Source organism: Crotalus tigris, unplaced genomic scaffold (assembly GCF_016545835.1).
Source record: "Crotalus tigris isolate CLP2741 ecotype Arizona unplaced genomic scaffold, ASM1654583v1 scf7180000023617.9722795, whole genome shotgun sequence".
Classification (NCBI taxonomy): domain Eukaryota; kingdom Metazoa; phylum Chordata; class Lepidosauria; order Squamata; family Viperidae; genus Crotalus; species Crotalus tigris.
The window spans coordinates 3,156,223-3,174,476 of NW_024100081.1; the positions used below are offsets into that span (position 1 = coordinate 3,156,223).

Sequence of the window (18,254 nt, forward strand, 5' to 3'; positions counted from 1 at the left end):
CTTATTAATGCTTCTTCAGAATCCATAAAGAAATGATTGTCCCAATGAGCTGTTTTCAATATCAAACATCTTTGTTCAAAACGTTAAACAGCTAACATGACTTTGATGTGCAGACTGGGATTTCTGATTCATTGCAACCTGGCAATATGTTGTTAGATTTGAAACTGAAAAGTGGTTTCATTATTTTTGTTCGAAGACCTTGTTAAATGTGTGCATTTTAGGATACTGTTGCTAATGTCAGTGTGATGTATCAGAAATAATTGACAGCAGTTCACCTTTATTTTTTAAAAAAAATGCCATGCTATAATTTATAACTAAAGGGAAAAAACACCTTGTATCATCATAATGAACCTTTCTGGAGTCATAGCATTAAGAAATAGCAATTTTGGTGAAGAGGAAATATATTTGGTAATATTTTTGAGAGGTCGGTTGTAATTGAGACCGATAGTTCCATACATAGTTGTTTCATGGTGACATCTTTCTGTACAGATTCTCCTGTGCTATAGGATAGTCATATGAAAAGATCCAGTGGAATTTAAATCTGGCTTTCAATAAATTTCACATGACTGTGTTGGAGGTTTTGTTCATTACTGCTTTATAAATAAGCTGACAAAAATTGCTAACCTGCAAAAAAGATTTCATGGTCTACTGAGGCATAGAAATAGGGAGGTGCCTTTCACAGAAAGATATTCCATGCATCTAATGAAGAGGATTGTGATCTACCAAAGCTTAAGCAATATACAGTAATGATTGGATTGTTGCAAGATACTTCATTGTTTTTGCTGCAAAAGGATTAACAAAGCTAGCCCTTTGGACTATTTATTTGTTACTTAGCTTTTTGAGTTCAGTTCTAAATGCAGAACAAGAAAGTGATGGAGCATTTTATACATATTTCATTGGTCTGCTGATTCCAGGTAGACTTTTCTTGTATTTCCCAATGGCTACTAGGCCAGCTCTTCAATACAAGGCTATAAATCAAAAAAAAAATCATTACAATCAGAGAGATTTCCCATATTCACATTATTGTATAAAACAAATCATTGTGCTACTCACATTTTTCAACAGTGATTTTTTTGAATATGTCAACTCAGTAGACATCTAATTAAATTAAATGTAGTATTGATAAGACTTTTGTCTATGATCGGTGGAGACACAATCCTTGATATGATTTTGGTTGCAGTTTTGCAATCTTTCAAACATTAGTCATAACTAAATCATTTCATTAAGGCTTTATTACTCATTCTTGATTGTATTCAGAACCAACAAGTTTGTCTTTGTTAATTTTTGACTAAAATGTTTAAAAGCAATCCCTTTTGAAAAATATAAATCTCTAATTTAAATTTTTCCATGTGGGAGTTTTATATAGATATTTCTATTTAGCACTATGTTGAATTTTTCAGCATTTTACTTCCAGATAAAAAACAGGAATCTACTGTCGGAAAACTTTTATAAAAAATTGAGCAATTAAAATAATGTTTTCATTAAAAATACACAGTACCAAAGTGGGAAACAGTTAAAAAAAAAAAAAACACAGCAGAGTGACTGAAAAATGATCAGAATGTAGCCTACTTTTCAGGTCTGACAAACAATATTTCAACACCCATGGCTTATCTTCTTTTTGTTTTCCTCTAGCTAGCTATTTATATGACTTTGTTTCTCAGAAAGCAAACTGGCAAAGACATTAAACTCTATATTCAGTAATAGAGAAATTTACATTTCAAACAAAACCCATTTATTCAAATTGTACTTTTATAAATCTTTACTTGGTTCTGATAGGTGAAAGACTGATTATTTGAGAATGGACAGTTGATGTTTATGGTCTTGCTGCTGTAATGTAGCCATTGTTAAAATGATGTCACCATCCCTTTTGGCCTCAATTTTTGTTTTGTCTTACTTAACATGAGCGTGTGTTGTTTTGCCTTCAAGTCATTGGTGACCCTTAGCGTATGCCTGGGCTCGACTCTGCAGTTTTCTTGGCAAAACTCTGGAAATGGTTTGCCATTGCCTGCTTCCAAGGACTGGCTAGATGTGACTGGCCCAAAGTTACCCAGTTGGCTTTGCGCCTAAGCTAGGACTAGAACTCATGGTCTCCCAGTTTCTAACCTGATGCCGTAAATCATTATACCATCTATTCCAGGGGTTCTCAACCTTGGCAACTTTTAAGACTTGTGGACTTCAATTCCCAGAATTCCTCAGCCAGCTTTGCTGGCTGAGGAATTCTGGGAGTTGAAGTTCACAAGTCTTAAAGGTGCCAAGGTTGAAAACCCCTGATCTATTCCCTGACCCCGTGAAACAATAAAAAATGGGGAAAAAATCAATAGCAATCATTTTGTTAAGCAGGAATATGCTGATAATGGAATATCTATATCAGATCATGCAACCCGGGCTGGATAAGTGGTAGAGCTGATTTCGACACAGCCTATTTGTGTATTCCATATGAATATGTGTGTTATCATTTAGCATTATAAAAATGAGTACCGTTAGCTCATGGACAGCTTCATTCTCCAGATGTGCTGTGAGGTCAGTTAAAAGAAGTTTATTTTTATACACACACACACACACACACAAACCAAAAAAAACCTCAACTGATTGCCTGGTGGAGAATAATAGCATGACTCTTAACTGACATCAGAATTTCAGAAAGACACATTAGCTCACCACCCTTTTGCCTAATGCTTGAATAGAGACTATGTCCTTTATGCTGAAATTAGGAATTACTAGGGACAAGGAATGGTGTTTTTGTTTGGTTGTTCTTGCTTAGTTTATTGACCGTCTGGTTTAGCTAGCAAAGTACCTTTACTCTTTCTCTTTCCAGTTCAGATGAACACATTATATCGGGGCCAGTTAATCAGTAAACTTTTCCTGCAAATCCCACATAAGCCACATAAAATACTGCCAGAGATCAAATGAGGACATAGACTAAAGGCTTTGTATCTACCTCACAACTTTCCTTATAATGTAGTAGCTAAAAGCTGCTCTGTGCTTTTGAAAGAAGGGAAGAGCATACAGAGAAAATAGGTAGAAAGGTTTATACGCCTTCATACACCTCTTTTATTTCCTTGGCTTGGCTTTAAATATTAAGTATAATCATTTTGCTCTTTAAACATGGCAGGTTAAATATTTAGCACTTCTGTCTTTTAGATTATGTTCTAGGTTGTGTGGTATAGTCCTCAGTTGAAAGAAAGATCTTAAGTTAGTTTTGTCTTCGAAAGTGATGTTGGTAGCCATCTCTTAAATTATGAAGTGACCTGGCACCTTGACCCACAAAAGATGTCTTGTATGTACTCTAATTTACAGCCCAAATGTTGGAAATGTGGTTGTATGGACGCAACCTATTATCATATTTGGTGGTCTTGTAAAAATATAAAGGCTTTTTGGATTAAGATTTGGTGGAATATTCAAAAAAATTTTAATAGAAGGATAAAATTCACACCACAATTATTTTTGTTAGGTATTATTGAAGATTGTGATAGTAAAGAGATTATTTTAATGTTGAATTTTATTACGGCAGCAAGGTTATTGATTGGGCAATATTGGAGGAAAGACTCCTTGCCTTCCTTAGAGGAATGGTTTTTAAAAGTTTCTTATTTATCAGAAATGGCAAAAATATCGGCTTATCTGAAAGACCATTCGCTAGAGAGATATAACTCTGTATGGAAAAGATGGGTAAATTTCGTTCAGAATAAATATGGGATTAGAAAGTATTATTTAGCTTTTGAATAACTTATTGTGTAAAGTTGTTACGGTTAGATTTATTGATTTTATTGTAATGGAGTTAAAGGGGTTCTTAAATTTTTTAGGATTTATGTATAATTGATTGATGCTTATTTAAATTTTTATGTTCTTTTTTTTGTTTTTAGCTCTGTATTCAGCTCTGGGAAGGGGGGAGGGTTAATGGGAGGGGGGAGGGAGAGAGGTGGGGGGGGGCTTTTATTGTAAAAAGTTTATAAAAATTTTAATTAAAAAAAAATTATGAAGTGACCCATTTATTTTATTTTTTTAAAGTCTCATTAGAAGAGTATGTCTGAAACTTCATTATTCCAGAACTAGACTATATGAACAGCTATAGTATAAGAGCATAAATGTAGAAGATGCTCTGGAGCAGCGTCTCCCACCTTGGCAACTTTAAGATGTATGAACTTCAACTCCCCAAATTCCCTGGCTGGCTAGGGAATTCTGGGAGTTGAAGTCCATGTGTCTTAAAGTTGCCAAGGTTAGGAAATCCTGTTCTAGAGTGTTTTTTAACCATGTTCACTACTAGGATCTCTACACTGAAAGATTTGCCATTCTCTTTGTCCATGAGTACATTCAGAATTCTACCAAAAAAATTGCTTTGTTTTAGAAGCTTTAGTAATAACGTCTGCAGTTTTGGTGACAGATCTGTAGGAATGAAATGGAACCAAATTCCACTTCATTCAGAATGACAGCCATTGACATTTTGTTCATTTTAATGACACAATTTTACAGTACAGTTTCAGTATCTTTGGGTAGATAGTAGGGTTGGTAACTGACCATGCCTTATGGTGAACACATGAAATATGTACAGGTAGTCCTTGACTTACAACCACAGTTGAGCCCAATAAGCAAGAAAGTCAAGTGAATTTTCCCCGATTTTAGGACCTTTCTTGCCACAATTGTTAAGTGAATCACTACAGTTGTTAAGTTAGTAACACGGTTGTTAAGTGAATCTGGCTTCCCCATTGACTTCGTTTGTCAGAAGGTCGCAAAAGGGGATCACATGACCCCGGGACAATGCAAACATTTTAAATACATGCCAGTTGCCAAACCTCCAAATTTTGATCACGTGACCCACAAGGATGCTGCGTCGTAAAACGGTCATAAGCCAATTTTCTTCAGTGCCATGGTGACTTTGAATGGTCACTAAATAAATGGTTGTAAGTTGAGGACTATCTGTACTGTCGTCTTTTACACCGATCTCATACCAGGGCTATTAAAATATAGGTGTATCATTATATATTTATTTCTTTGTTTCCAGAGCGCAGCTGCAGCGCCAAGTCCAGTACTTGGAAACATTCCTCCGAATGATGGCATGCCAGGAGGACCCATACCTCCCGGTTTCTTTCAGGTAAGGGTTAATTCTCCTGATTTTTATGTGATTCGTTAGTACCTTTCTGTGGTTGTTTTGTTTGTTTTATTCGTCATCAGTTCTGGAACTGTGTTTATGTGATAGAGCCTGCTTGTCTGGAAAGCAATATTTAGTTTTTTGTTTTTATTCTAGTTCAACGCATTACAAAGCTACTTTGGAATGAATGAGATGTATGTTGATCATGACAGGACTGCGTGTAATAGAGCATCCAGGATATGGATTCTTATTTTCCCCTTCTGGTTAACCACTTGGTTGTTTTCCAAATGCTGCCGCTGAATTCTTTGGGCAAACCATCTTAAACTTTAGCCACAGGCAGGAGTTTGTCCAGATTTGGCCATAACTGTGGAGTTTTGGCAACAGGAAAGAAATAAAATATTACATAGCTGCTTTTGGGAATTGAACTTATTCTTCTCTCCATCTCTTTTCCTCCTGATAAAGTTTGCTTTTAGCCGCATAGAATTCTTGCTGTTAGATCCATGAGCAAAAACTGAGATGACAGAGACCCAAGAGGAAAATAACAAAAACAAAGGTGGCCAACGCTGTTTTAAAGCAAATGCAATTCTTAACGTTTGTTTTTAAATTTAAAAATGGTCTCCTCTCTTGGGTGCAAGCAAACCATGTCATTCAAAAGGATCAATTGGGCTGGATTGGAGAGTCGCCATTAATTTGCTTGTTGTAACTAATTGCCTGTTATTTACATAGGCACCCACTCAGGGTTTTCAGCAGTTAACATGAAGATCTGCTTTTGAAACTGCTGAATCCCAATGTTCTTGAACTTCAGTTCTTGAAGGAGAAGAATAAAGCAGTGGATTTTGAAATAACGATGATGATGATGCAGTGGATTTTGAAAATCATGGGATCTGAGAAGGAGTGACGCTTAGTTTCATACTTGTTTTCTTGTAATTTGATGCAGTTTTCAGGAGCCTCTTTCAAGACTCCAGCTGACCCAGAAGCAGTCACGTTTAAGCTCAAACTGTGGAGTTTGTCTTTTTACTTGTACAAGTAGTCCTCGACTTACAATCATTCAATTAGTCACTCTTCAAAGTTGCAACGGCACTGAAAAAAGTAACATGAGTGTTTTTCACACTTGTGACCGTTGCAGCCTGTCCGTGATCGCATGATTAAAATTTGGATACTTGGCAAATGGCATGTATTTATTTCACTTAACAACGGTGGCAAGAAAAGTCGTAAAATAGGGTAAAACTCTCTTAACAAGTGTCTTGCTCCGCAACAACAATTTAGGGCTAATTATAAGTTCGTTAGTCGAGGACTATCTGTATTATGCACACAACTAAGAGATGGGAAGGACTATTTACTGGTATCTGTGTTGGATGAACCCATGAATGTAACATCTGAACAGGGATGCTATCATCTCTGTTCATCATTAGACACAGAATCTCTAGATTAAAATCATAAATTTTGGAATGGTTGTCATTTTAATAAGAGGTAATAGAAAGACACATGGCTGGTAAACTCTAGTAACTATTTTTATATTAGAAGAATTGCCAAGACAGGTCTCTTTCACATAAATGATTAATGTTGGTGGAAGCTGACATTTTAATTTTACATTTTTTTTGAGTTCTGGATTTATGTAGGACAAAGTCTCAAATGATAGCATTATCAATGTTACGAGGCCTACATTAGAATTATAAAATGATCGATTCGGTGGAAATCCTAGACTGGAGCTGCAGATATGTCTTTTGGGTTTGTTGCTTTAGGAAAATAAGTATTTTTAGGAAAGTTTTGTATGTGATCAAATGAAATCTATTGATTTTTAGGATACCAAATTAAGGCCAGAGTGATTCTCTAAAATTGGTGGAAATGAATGAAAGCCTTTTTCCCTTTCCCTAATGAGTATTTCAGAAGTGGCTTATGTTTGTGAGCCAGTTGGATGGCTAATATGTGCTGTTCTTGATACTGCTGAACTCTTAACACCCATTCATCATAGTATAGTCAATAGTGAAGGATGAGGAGTATTGCAGCAGCAGGATCCCAGATATTATCGCTTTTAAGTAATCCACTTAACAGCTTGTGTACTGCAGTTTAAACAGTAATTGAACTGGGGGAATTTCTATATTTTTAAATTTCAGTTTTAGTCTAGTAACAGTGCTCTTATTAAAGATCTAATGAGCACCTCATAGCATGTATCACATGTGCCCACTGATCTTAAGGAAGGAAGGGAATTCCATAAGGTTTGCATTGTAGAGCAACTTTTCTGTTCTGAATCTTCCCTATTCGGTTTCATTGCATAAATTTTGAGTTCTTGAATTAATTCTTTCTGACCCGTCTATGAAAAGTGAGTTTTTAAGATTTTCCAAACTGTTTATCTTGAGAGCTTTATGTGAATTCTATGGAGTTTCTCAGTCATCCAGGTCATAGTTATCCCAAAGATGCTTTTTTTCACGAGGCAACTGGATGAGAAGCGAAAGGTCTTCAAAGAAAAACAAGAAAGTCCAATTGCCTCGTGAAAAAAAGCATCTTTGGGGCTTTATGTGAAGGACGTGATTGAGTACAAGAAAAACCTCCCCACAGTGCAAATGTTTTATAAAAATGATCACCTTCCCATTTCACTTCCGTCAATTCCACTTTGAAATTTGTATATCAGCATGTGTCCATGGGTGAAAAATCCCGGACCTTTAACACTACACCACAATTTAATCACAGACTGTAATTTACCTAACTCTGTGATACATTTCAGCCACCGCATATGTGGTATATATATAAATAGATGCCATTTGATGGAACAGAACATTTAAGGAGAGCACATGAAGTTATGGACCATTGAAAGTATGCTTTCAGCTTGCATAATGTAGGTCTTTTACTGATCACTGGATTGTCTGCTCTATAGGATTCGTCCTTCTCCTTGACAGCATGTGCTATTTACCTTCAAAAAATGAGGTCAGTCAGGAAAATGAGCTCCTCTGTGCCTAGATGTGCACAGAGGTAGGAACATAACTCTTATGGAAATCCTGATAAGAGACTTTTTCCAGCCATTCATTTTCTTGGGGATTTCTATCCAACAACTGGGGAAAGAGAAAAAAAACTGAGCGGAAAAGGAACATGAAGGAATGAAGTTTGAAAACAGAGCAGAGACCCAAATGAGTTCTGTAAATGCTGACTATGGCTTTTGAACTATGATCATGACAGCAAGATGGAACAAAGCACAAGTTGATATTTCTGTCTTTTGTTAATATGCCATTTTGATGTAATCTTGGCGCACTTGATCACATGCCCTATATAGCATGCTCACAGCCACGCAAAAGAGAAAAAAAAGGCCCCAGACTTCAATGCTGTATGTTTCTCCTGACTTAAGAAAGAATACTGTTTGAGACTCTTTAATTATGATAGAGGGAAGGAAAAGCTCAGCTCACGGTGTCTTTGCCAGGGGTCAAGCATGTCTGTGGATTGATGACAAAAATATAGCTGTAAATGGCCTGTTGCTGTCTAAGCAGTTTCCAAGCCAAAAAAAAAAAAAAAAAATCACAAGCATGTGAAAACCCTTTAAAAAAAAAATTGAGAACTGCTACATTGAGAACTGCTACATACCGGTCAGTCAAACCCAGAATACATAAGACGCTGATTTGCCAGTGTTCCAAAATCAGCAGTACAGGAGTAATGCTTGTTTGAGTGTTTTGAAGCCTCAAGGCAACGCACCAGCATCCTTAACAAGTCCCCCTCCTTACCCAGACTTTGACACTCTTTTGCAGGCTGAACTTTCATTTCTCCTTCCTGCCAGACAGAGCAAGGGGAGGGAGGGTGGTAAAGGAGTAAGCTGGCCACTTTTTTTATCACCTGCCCTGCCTGCCTTTCACATTTTTCCAGAAGGGCAGGACTTACTACCAGATGGCTGGTTTTGCCTTCTCCAGTGGAAGTAACTTCAGGAGCCCTGTCAGCAATCAGCAGCTCTTGCAGGCCCTGACAAATTTTCAACACCAGCCTCCTCGCCTACATCTCTCCAGTTTCTCTATAGGCTTAACTTTAAAAAAAGACCTGGGTCTGTCAGTTATGCATCTGGCTGTGTGCTTGTGCTCGTTGCCCAACATTTGTTGGCTATGCATTTTCCCACTGAATTTTGAACTTGTGTGTAGCATTTTTTTTAAAAAAAAAATCTTTCTGATGAAATGGAAAGTTGAACATAAATCAATGTCTGTTGCTGTGTTAGCTATGCATCAGCAGTTAGTGAGATGCACCATAACAAAGCAGTAGCAAGTTTGTGTTCCTACACTGCCCCCTAATGCATTGAGATCTTAGGAGTTGAACAGACCAATAGTGTTTGCATGGGGGGGAGAGGGTTGCATTTATTCAAGCTACCTTTATTTACTGAATTTATTTATTGGTTTATAGTCTTATTGGTAAAGCAGAATTAAAATTATCAAAGGGAAAGAAAACTAAGGACTTTTTACTAATTACAGAAAATTGATAAGCATAGGTCAGTTCTATAGCAGAAATTACATTTTTCAGGTGCATTCGAAATTCTAGTTGTGTTTCATCATGAGAATTTGCCTTAAATTGGGTTTTCTAGCGTACACAAACATTCACATCCTGAAATAAACAAGTATATGCCCTACCTGTTGGAATTCACAAAAGCTCTCATATGTCATGTTTCTTAAGTCAGAAGTCAATTTTGAAATTTGAATTCATTCTTGGAGGTTATATGTTGCCCATTATATTTTTAAAGTTTTGCTTAATCATTCATGCTTTATGCAGGGCATTTAAAAATAAGGATTGATGTTTGGAAGATCTGCTGTGGACAGAATAATTGGGTTTAGGAATTGCAATATTTTAGGAGTCTTCCCCCCACTCCCAAATGTTTTTGTATCTTTTTTTTTCTTTTTGGGCAGAGATGACTTTTAATGAAAATGAAAATCAATCCTTGCTATTTAACAAGTACTTTGGTGGTTTTCAGCAATACCTGAAAGAAGAAAAAGCAATATAGAAACAGAGGATAAGGAAAGAGAGAGAGGAGTAAAGCATGGATATGACAGGAAAAAAATGTACTTTTCTGACTGCCTATTGGCTATTGCCTACTTTTTTTTTTTTTGCTTTTTTGTTTCCTATTTATCTTACCTAAATCCTTTGCTGCTCATATCCTATCACTCTTATTTACAGGCAGATAGATCCTTTACTGTGTTCAAAGGGCAAAGTTTCCTCTGTTGCCACAGATGCTTCTTGAGCAAATACATCTGATTTAGATTGTTCCCTTCCCGGATGCTAGTCTATAATCTTTTTTGTTTTCTCCAGGGTTGTGTTTTAGCATAAACTCCTGCATGCTAAATTTTAGGAACTTTCAGACCCAATAAAAAGACATTCCCGTGTGATTGTCCTGTATTGACATCAGTTTTTCAGATAGTCTTTGGTGATTGCCCCCCCAAAATGTTTTCAACTCTCTGGTGGATTCCCAGCTGATGCCTCAGAATGCAAGAGGGCTGCACAAGCAAAAATGTTTTAGCACTTCTGTTCACTTATGCATGATTGCTTCGGATTCTGAAAATGGAAAGAGCATAGAGCATAGCACTCCATTTTTGTGTGAGAACCCATAGCCATAACCCATACATATTTGGGGCAGTTATTCTACAATGTGTTTCATGGCATAACCCTGCAACTCCTTTTTAACATGCAGTTTAAGTTACTTCTGTCCTTACTAACCGTAAGTGTTGAGCCCCAAATTTGGCTTGCACAAATGCCCAAATATTGAGGGGTTGGAAAGAACACCATATATACTCTGTAAATAGATTCCTCTGTTAACGCAAACTTATGAACCTTTTCCAGCACCTGGCTTTTGTTCTGTTTGTTTATTGGGGTAGTTTAGGAAATATATTTAGTGAGTGCTTTTGTGTAAACTCTTTTTTTACACAATGATGTATGAATAATTCCAGTGAATAAGGAAATACTATAATCCCCTCAGTTCTCCTCCCTTATTCACTTGATGGGGGGTGGTAGCTGAGAAAGTAAGGTAACCATTCAAGTAAAGTTTTCATTTGTGTTTAAAAGTGGTGGTTGAGACCATTTCTCTTGTTACCTCTGAACTAATATTTTCAATGTTTTGCCTTTGGCTGCTTTTTCTTTTTAAAATCAGCATTAAGACTTTTTTATTTACATCTCATTCCAATGTAAGAAAAACTCTTAGAAATTTCAAGTGCTTACATTTATTTTTTACTGCTTAAGTAGACCAATAAGCAATTATGAAAAATTGCTCTAATGACAGGTTCTAATCTGTGTTCTTGTTCACTTCAGCTCGAGTGGATTCCTTTGATATACCTATTTGTTTACATAAATGCTTTATCTGTTTATTCTATTTCTAAGTCACTGCTAGACATATCTGAGACCTGGTCTGTGTTCATCTTTGTGCAATTATTTAATTTGTGGTATGCTGCCTGTTCTCGTTCTACATAATTTTGATAAATGTAAATTGTATTTTTAGAAGTGAGTTAGGTTATTGAAAATGTTTGCCAAAAAAAAAACACTATTCAGAATTACTGAGAACCGTAACTTAAAACAACAACAAGCAGGATGTAGATTATGCTTCATGTTCATTCTATTTTGGTTTTCTTGCAAGTGGGAGTAGCTAATGATAACCAGCTACTTTACCAGCACAGAAAAGTTGAAGGTTGCTTCAAAATCCAGATTCTGCCTTGTCATTCCTGTAACATTCCAACTTCAAACTTTCTGTCAATTTTTGGCTTCACATAATGTGCCTGGCTTTCTTGCCACAATGAGGTTCTGGTTACTTTAAATTATACTTCCCAATCTATTCTTCCATTTTGTTGTGATCAATGATTATTAGAATAAAAATGTGATACTTGAAAAGCAGGTTACTGTAACTACTGCAACAACTGGAGTTATTTTGAGCTACTCTGGCTTAGGTTTTGGTGCAAGTTGGCCTGTATACTAACCACTGTAACACCAATATCTTGTATCTGCCCTAAATCCTTAAAATCAGTTGCATTAGAGACATTGTGACCTGACTGAAGAAACAAAAGTTTTCCTTATTGTTTGAGTACCTAACAGTATATAGTGGGAAAACTAAGGAAAGAAGTAATCCCTAAGGTAGTAGGGAAAGTGTATTAAGAAAACGTTGGTTGGACAGGTTCCTTTCCTTTTAGGATAGTGGTTCTCAACCTGTGGGTCGGGACCCCATTTGGGGTCAAACGACCATTTCACGGGGGTCGCCAAACAATGCAGTCCATCATTTTTTTCCCCTTTTCCTTAGCTGTGCTACTCCCTTTTATTCTATTGGCTTTTGAAAGCCAATAGGAATTGTCCAGGCTGTCTCTGCCCTGCTGAGCCCGCCAAAAGTCCCATTCTGCAAACGGCGCTGCACCAGTTGAGTAGTCCTCGACTTACGACCGGTTGGGGGTCGCGGCATTAAAAAGGTTGAGAATCACTGTTTTAGGAGATGAGAATTTTAAAAAAAAAGAATTTGCTGACATTCATTCACAAGTAATTTGTGCCATTTTTAAAAGTTAGTCTTATTAGGGTTCCCCTGCCAGCTCTGAGAGACATTTGCAACAAAGCCGCTGAGATTCACCAAACTTCTCATTATCTCTTAAATTCTTCAGAATTCAGACAGAGGCAAAATATCTGCCAATGGTTTGTGTTATCTTCTTTCCCTAAAATTATGAAAATGACAGCGTTCTGAGCAAGGAGGAGAAAGTAATGCAGTGAAAAACGAAATTAAAATGATTTTCTTTGTTTATGATTGGCTTGCCTACTGAAAACAGGAAACAATTAATTAGATGACTTCCCAAATGTTTTATTAAGGCCAGTCGTGGCAATTCTAATATTTCTGTGTTACTATTTTCCAGTTCCAGTACTATATACCAATTCCATGGTATATATCATTCCCAGGTGAAACAATCTATAGTATTCAGGCAACCAACAGGTAGTTCTAGCTCATCATTTTGATATCATTATTGTAGATCTGTCCCGGAATTCTTCTACGTTATTTAGCAGATCAATCATAATGAATCTCTAACCTTGGTCAACATGGATTTCCTTCATTTGTGCAGATACAAAGGTTGACATACAGGCAGTCCCCAGGTTAACAACGTCCAATTTATGTACAACTCGTATTTACAGTCAGACTGCCATTAAGCTTATTAAAAATTTGAGCTTAATACAATGGGTTATCGTAACAAGCATATTCACTGCTTTCTGGTGCTCATGAAATCATTGCACAGCTTCAGTGGTTTCAGCTCAAGGAAGAACACCGCCATCTTAAGTTGGATCATACCTCTGAAGCATAAATACAGTAGAAGTATGCTGATAATGTGTCAGAGAAAAGGAAAATGATCACGATAAATAATAAAGTGATCGGAGTAGCTAGAGCAGTGATGGCGAACCTTTTAGAGACCGAGTGCCCAAAAACTGGCCCCGCCCCACTCCACCCCCTGCCCCGCCCCCATTTCGCCCCCCATCTCCCGCCCCGCCTGCCTGCAGGGCCACTCACTACCTCCAGAGCCTGCTGCAGATTGCAGGCAGCCCAGCAGTGCTATGGTGGTCACGCCCTGTGCCTGCGCCCTGCAGCATCAACTGTGCACGATGGGGTGTGAGGGCAGAGTTTATGCTGCCTGGCTGCCATGTCCTTGGCTGCGCTGCTCCGCGTGGGCCATGCTCAGGGACGACTCTTCTTCGGGGGGCTGCTGGGGAGGAGGGGGTCACGGGAGGAGGCGAGGCTGGGGCAATGGCACGTATGCCCACAGAGAGGGCTCCGAGTGCCACTTCTGGCACCTGTGCCAGAGGTTCGCCACCACTGAGCTAGAGGAAGAAGACTGGGAGCTAAAAACTACACAACCAAAGAAGTCTTTGACAAAAGAGTTATCTGAAGCCTTTTCATCTCATTGGAGCAGGGATGATAAAGTTAGAAGAACAACATCCTAATACTGTTCAGAGAGGTTCACTAAAGTTTTCTGTACAATTACTAAGGGCTGCCTCAGTAGCCATTTATGATGAGAAAAAAGAAAACTTGGTACAAACCTCGCTTGATTCCTACTTAAAGGTAAAGGTAAAATTTATACTACATACTAAGACAAACATTTGACTATGCTAAATAAGAATCGTCCGTATCTGTTCTGACTTACCTACAAATTCAAGTTAAAGACAGACTTAGGATTGGATCTGGTCCGTAACCCGTGGGACTGACTGGTAATGAACTCCTGTATTCTGATACAGCTCAACAGTGCCACCTAGAGTATATGGGTTTTGGAATACCTCAAGGAAGCTTAAACAAACATGTTCTTTTTGTTTCTGAAAAAATCTTCCAGAATTGAGCTCTTTTAAAAGTAAGCCAGTACTGAGTTTTTAAGTTTTTGCAGAATTTTCTAGAAAGCTACTTATCCCACTGATGTCAGATATATAATTATTGCACATTCAGATGAAACAACTGTCTGGGTTGTTTTTTTTTTTTCCAAATAACCAGCTTTCTCTAGATTCATATGAGATTTATTTCTCATCCTTGGAACCAAAGACCAAAAATCTAAAGATGCACTTTCTCATGTCCTCTTCTCTACAATAAATGTTGCACAGAGAGGTATATAGTTCTGCATAAACAGCATATAACCTTCTAAATTAAAGGGATTATTAATTTCACTTGGAATTGTATATGTGTCGTCATTGTCTTCCCCTGTTTTTCTTTCTTTCATCCAGAATTGTGTTTTGGGATATCTACAGCCTAAAAGTAGCTCCAATTTATAAGGCTGCATGGTTAGAAAACTACCTCATGTATTTACAGAGTATTTCAGAAACTTTTGGTCCAGTCCTGTAAGTCTTCAATATGTACATTCACAGCATCTTCCTGTTTCAACCTTTTGCCCCAAAACCTGAAAGAGAGGGTCCTTAAAAGAAACCCTAAACAGCCTTGTTTAATTGGATAGTCTGGTGCCCTCTTTAGTCTTTGAACTAAGCCCTTTAAACAATATATAAAAAAAATAACAACAACAACCAAAAACCTCCTCTCTAATGGCCATAGTATTTGGGGATTATGGAAGTTTTAAACAAGGTATCTATTGGTGACAGATTTCCTAATTCTATACTAGGTTGGATCAGGGAATTAATTTTAATGGTTGCATTCTATTGCAATCATTTGGAAGGAATACTTGTAAAGAAGAGGATCTACAGCAGTGATTCTCAACCTTTCTAATGCCGCGACCGCATAATACAGTTCCCCATGTTGTGGTGATCCCCAACCACTTATACATCACCAGGTGCCAGGGGCGTGGCCAAAGAAAAGGGGGGAAAAATGGCGACCCCCGTGAAATGGTTGTTCGATCCCAAATGGGGTCCCGACCCACAAGTTGAGAACCACTGATCTACAGGTAGAGAAAGTAATTCCCTTTGGAACCTCAGAACTAATAAATAGTTCCTGTAACTGTATTGGACTACAAGTCCCAGAGCTGCCACGCAATGGCGGGCAAGAGATTGGGGAAGGCTGGTTAGATATGGTCTGTTGAGTCCATGAATATGTTTTATTGGCTGATAACACTCCTTTCTTTCCCCATTAATTTTACCAACTTGAACATAGAGACAGGCACAAGGCATACCATACAAGAGGCTTTTATATAGAGAGAAAGATTTCCTGTCTTTAACTTTATAAAACATGTTTGGATTCCTAAGCATTGTGTATGCAGTTTGAGAGTTAAAAGTAGAACATTAATCCTTTCAAACACAAGGGAAGGGCCTGATGCTTTTTAATATTCATCTCACCTATTGCTAATGTTGTCATGATTAACTGTGGAGTTCTTAAGTAGGGGGGAGATGATGTTATCTGCTATAGAAAATGCCTCTTTAATCTTGCCTGTGTTTTCCACCACAATACAGAAATCTCTTAAATACAAGGCTGTGTTCTTCTTTTATATGAAGGCTTCTAGAATTTCTCTCATAAAGATATGAATAGTAATATATATATTTTCTTTTTTAACCATCTTCACAGTGTATCATTTTTTTAAAAAAAAAATAGAAATAAGGACCTTTCTCCAACTTCAGAAATTATAATCCAGTAAATTATATTTTTAGTCTTTTTTCTCTTAATTGCCAACTATAACAACTGAATCATTTTTTTTTTACTATTTCCATGTTTTCTTGGGTCAGTGTATTTACCTTTGTCATCTACAGCAGGGATCCCCAACCCCCGGACCATGGCTTGTTCAGAACTGGGCCGCGCAAATGGCAGGCAAGCACGTGCTCGTTAAGCTCCACTTGTGCATGTGGTGGATGAATATGCGTGCACGCACTTGTCATTCATACAGAACCATCTCCTCTTCCCCCTATCCCCCCACTGGTTTGCCAAACCGGAAAGGTTAGGCACTGCTGACCTACAACTCTGTTTACGAGCATTATGGGAAACCTACCACTGCCTTTAAAATTATATTTATTTTATTTATTAAATTTATATGCTGCCCATCTTGCTATCCAAAGTGACAAATTTAAGGTTCTATATGTGTAGTCCCAGTATATGTGGGATCTTTGTGTTGTTCTTTTTGTCTAAGTGGTGAACATTTTTAATAATATTAAGTGAAGCAGTGTGAAGGAAGATAAATCTCATTTTAATATAGATGCTTGACAATGACTAAAATGTAGATCTTTGGTTAAAATAAGCAGGTTTTTCATCAAAGTACCCCAGCTAATGTTTTTTAAATTAGCCATTCTTGAAAAGAAGATAAGGGTCAAATAAAGGGTATTGATTCAATAACCAAATAGCTCTAGTATCTTTTTTTAATACAATTGGAAACAGGTTTCAGAGGTCATTGGCACCAACTATTATTGAGATGTGTAGAAGATATCAGAAATGGTTGGATTAGATTTATTTTAGATTATCCTCAGAATAAAACTTTCCTATAAGCATTGTTCCTTAAGGAAAAGAGAATACTCTCATTTTCCTTCTTAGAAATTTAACTACAGTACTATGTGCTATATTCACAGATACTATAAAATTGGAATTTAGTTATTGAATGGGAAAAGTACACAGCTGCGGCAATTGGTAGTAAATAACATGTAATGGAAAACAGGATAATTTGTTTATGTGTCCAGAGTGCAAAACATTGTTATTGTTGACTTAAAGATAGTGGTGGTGTCTTCAGGACTACACAGATTAACTAATGGAATAGATCTCTGGAATTTTAGTTCCACAATTCAGTTGAATTTCCTAGACTTGGATTGAAACCACATGGCTAAATCTTACAGTTTTGGGGGGCACTTTATATCTTGATACATTGATATGAAATTAGACCAGCCTTGTTGCTTTCATTAAAAAGATGATGGGAAAAACAACATTCTTTCCATAGTAAGTGTAGTTAGTACAATAGAAAAGTGTAGTTGGTACAATAGAACCACCAGATTGTGCTTAAAAGATCAGATTTTCTTATGATTTACTTTTGTTTCCTAAGATTTCATTCTTACTCATGCTTTAGCTTAGGTGTTGAAATGTTTAACTGAAATATCATGTAAAACATGTAGAACTCATAGAACTTTTGTGACACTTAAGCAATGAAAAGAAGTAGTGTAGAATAATAAATAGTGAGAAGAATTCCTATCTCAGGAACAATCTTCCAAGTTATGGTTGCTTTATATCAGTGTCTTTGGAAATTTGGCAACTTTAAGATGTAGGAACCTGCTGGCTGAGGAATTCTAGGAATTGAAATCCACACATCTTACAGTTTATACTTTAATTTATGTTTTTTAAAAGCACATGCATAAGCACGATCTCCAACTTTCATTCTTTCTAATCCAACAAAAATCTAACAGAATTTCTTTCTTTTAAAAAATACATTTTATAAAGGACCCCCCCCCCCAACCCACCCTGTCCTTTAGCAGGATAACTTTGTGGAAACTGAATAGATCAGGATCTATTTTGGTATGGAGGGAGAAACCAGAAAAAGAAATATGAGGTTGAAAAGTGAGCCAGAACCACATTGGAGTTGAAGAGGAAAAAAAAAATCAGAGAGAAAAAAAATTATCCCCCAATACAGCTCTATGAGCAGAATGCTGTCAATTGTTCAGTTCTTTTTTAAAAAAAACTATCTCTCCTCTTGATCACATGACCAGATTGTTGTTGTTATTCAGTCGCTAAGTCATGTCCGACTCTCTGCAACCCCATGGATCACACCACACCAGGCCTGCCTGTTCTCCACTATCTGCCAGCCTATGTTCATTG

At 37.1% G+C, this 18,254-nt stretch overlaps 1 protein-coding gene across 5 annotated transcripts in view; it reads left to right on the forward strand.

Moving 5' to 3' along the window:
• Positions 1-18,254, forward strand: part of SSBP3 (single stranded DNA binding protein 3) — a 202,753-nt gene that overhangs the window by 145,210 nt on the left and 39,289 nt on the right. For all 5 annotated transcript variants that reach the window (XM_039319842.1, XM_039319843.1, XM_039319839.1 and 2 more), the window contains exon 5: positions 4,997-5,086. In XM_039319842.1, the coding sequence (XP_039175776.1) occupies positions 4,997-5,086 (90 nt within the window). The remainder of the gene's footprint in view (positions 1-4,996; positions 5,087-18,254) is intronic.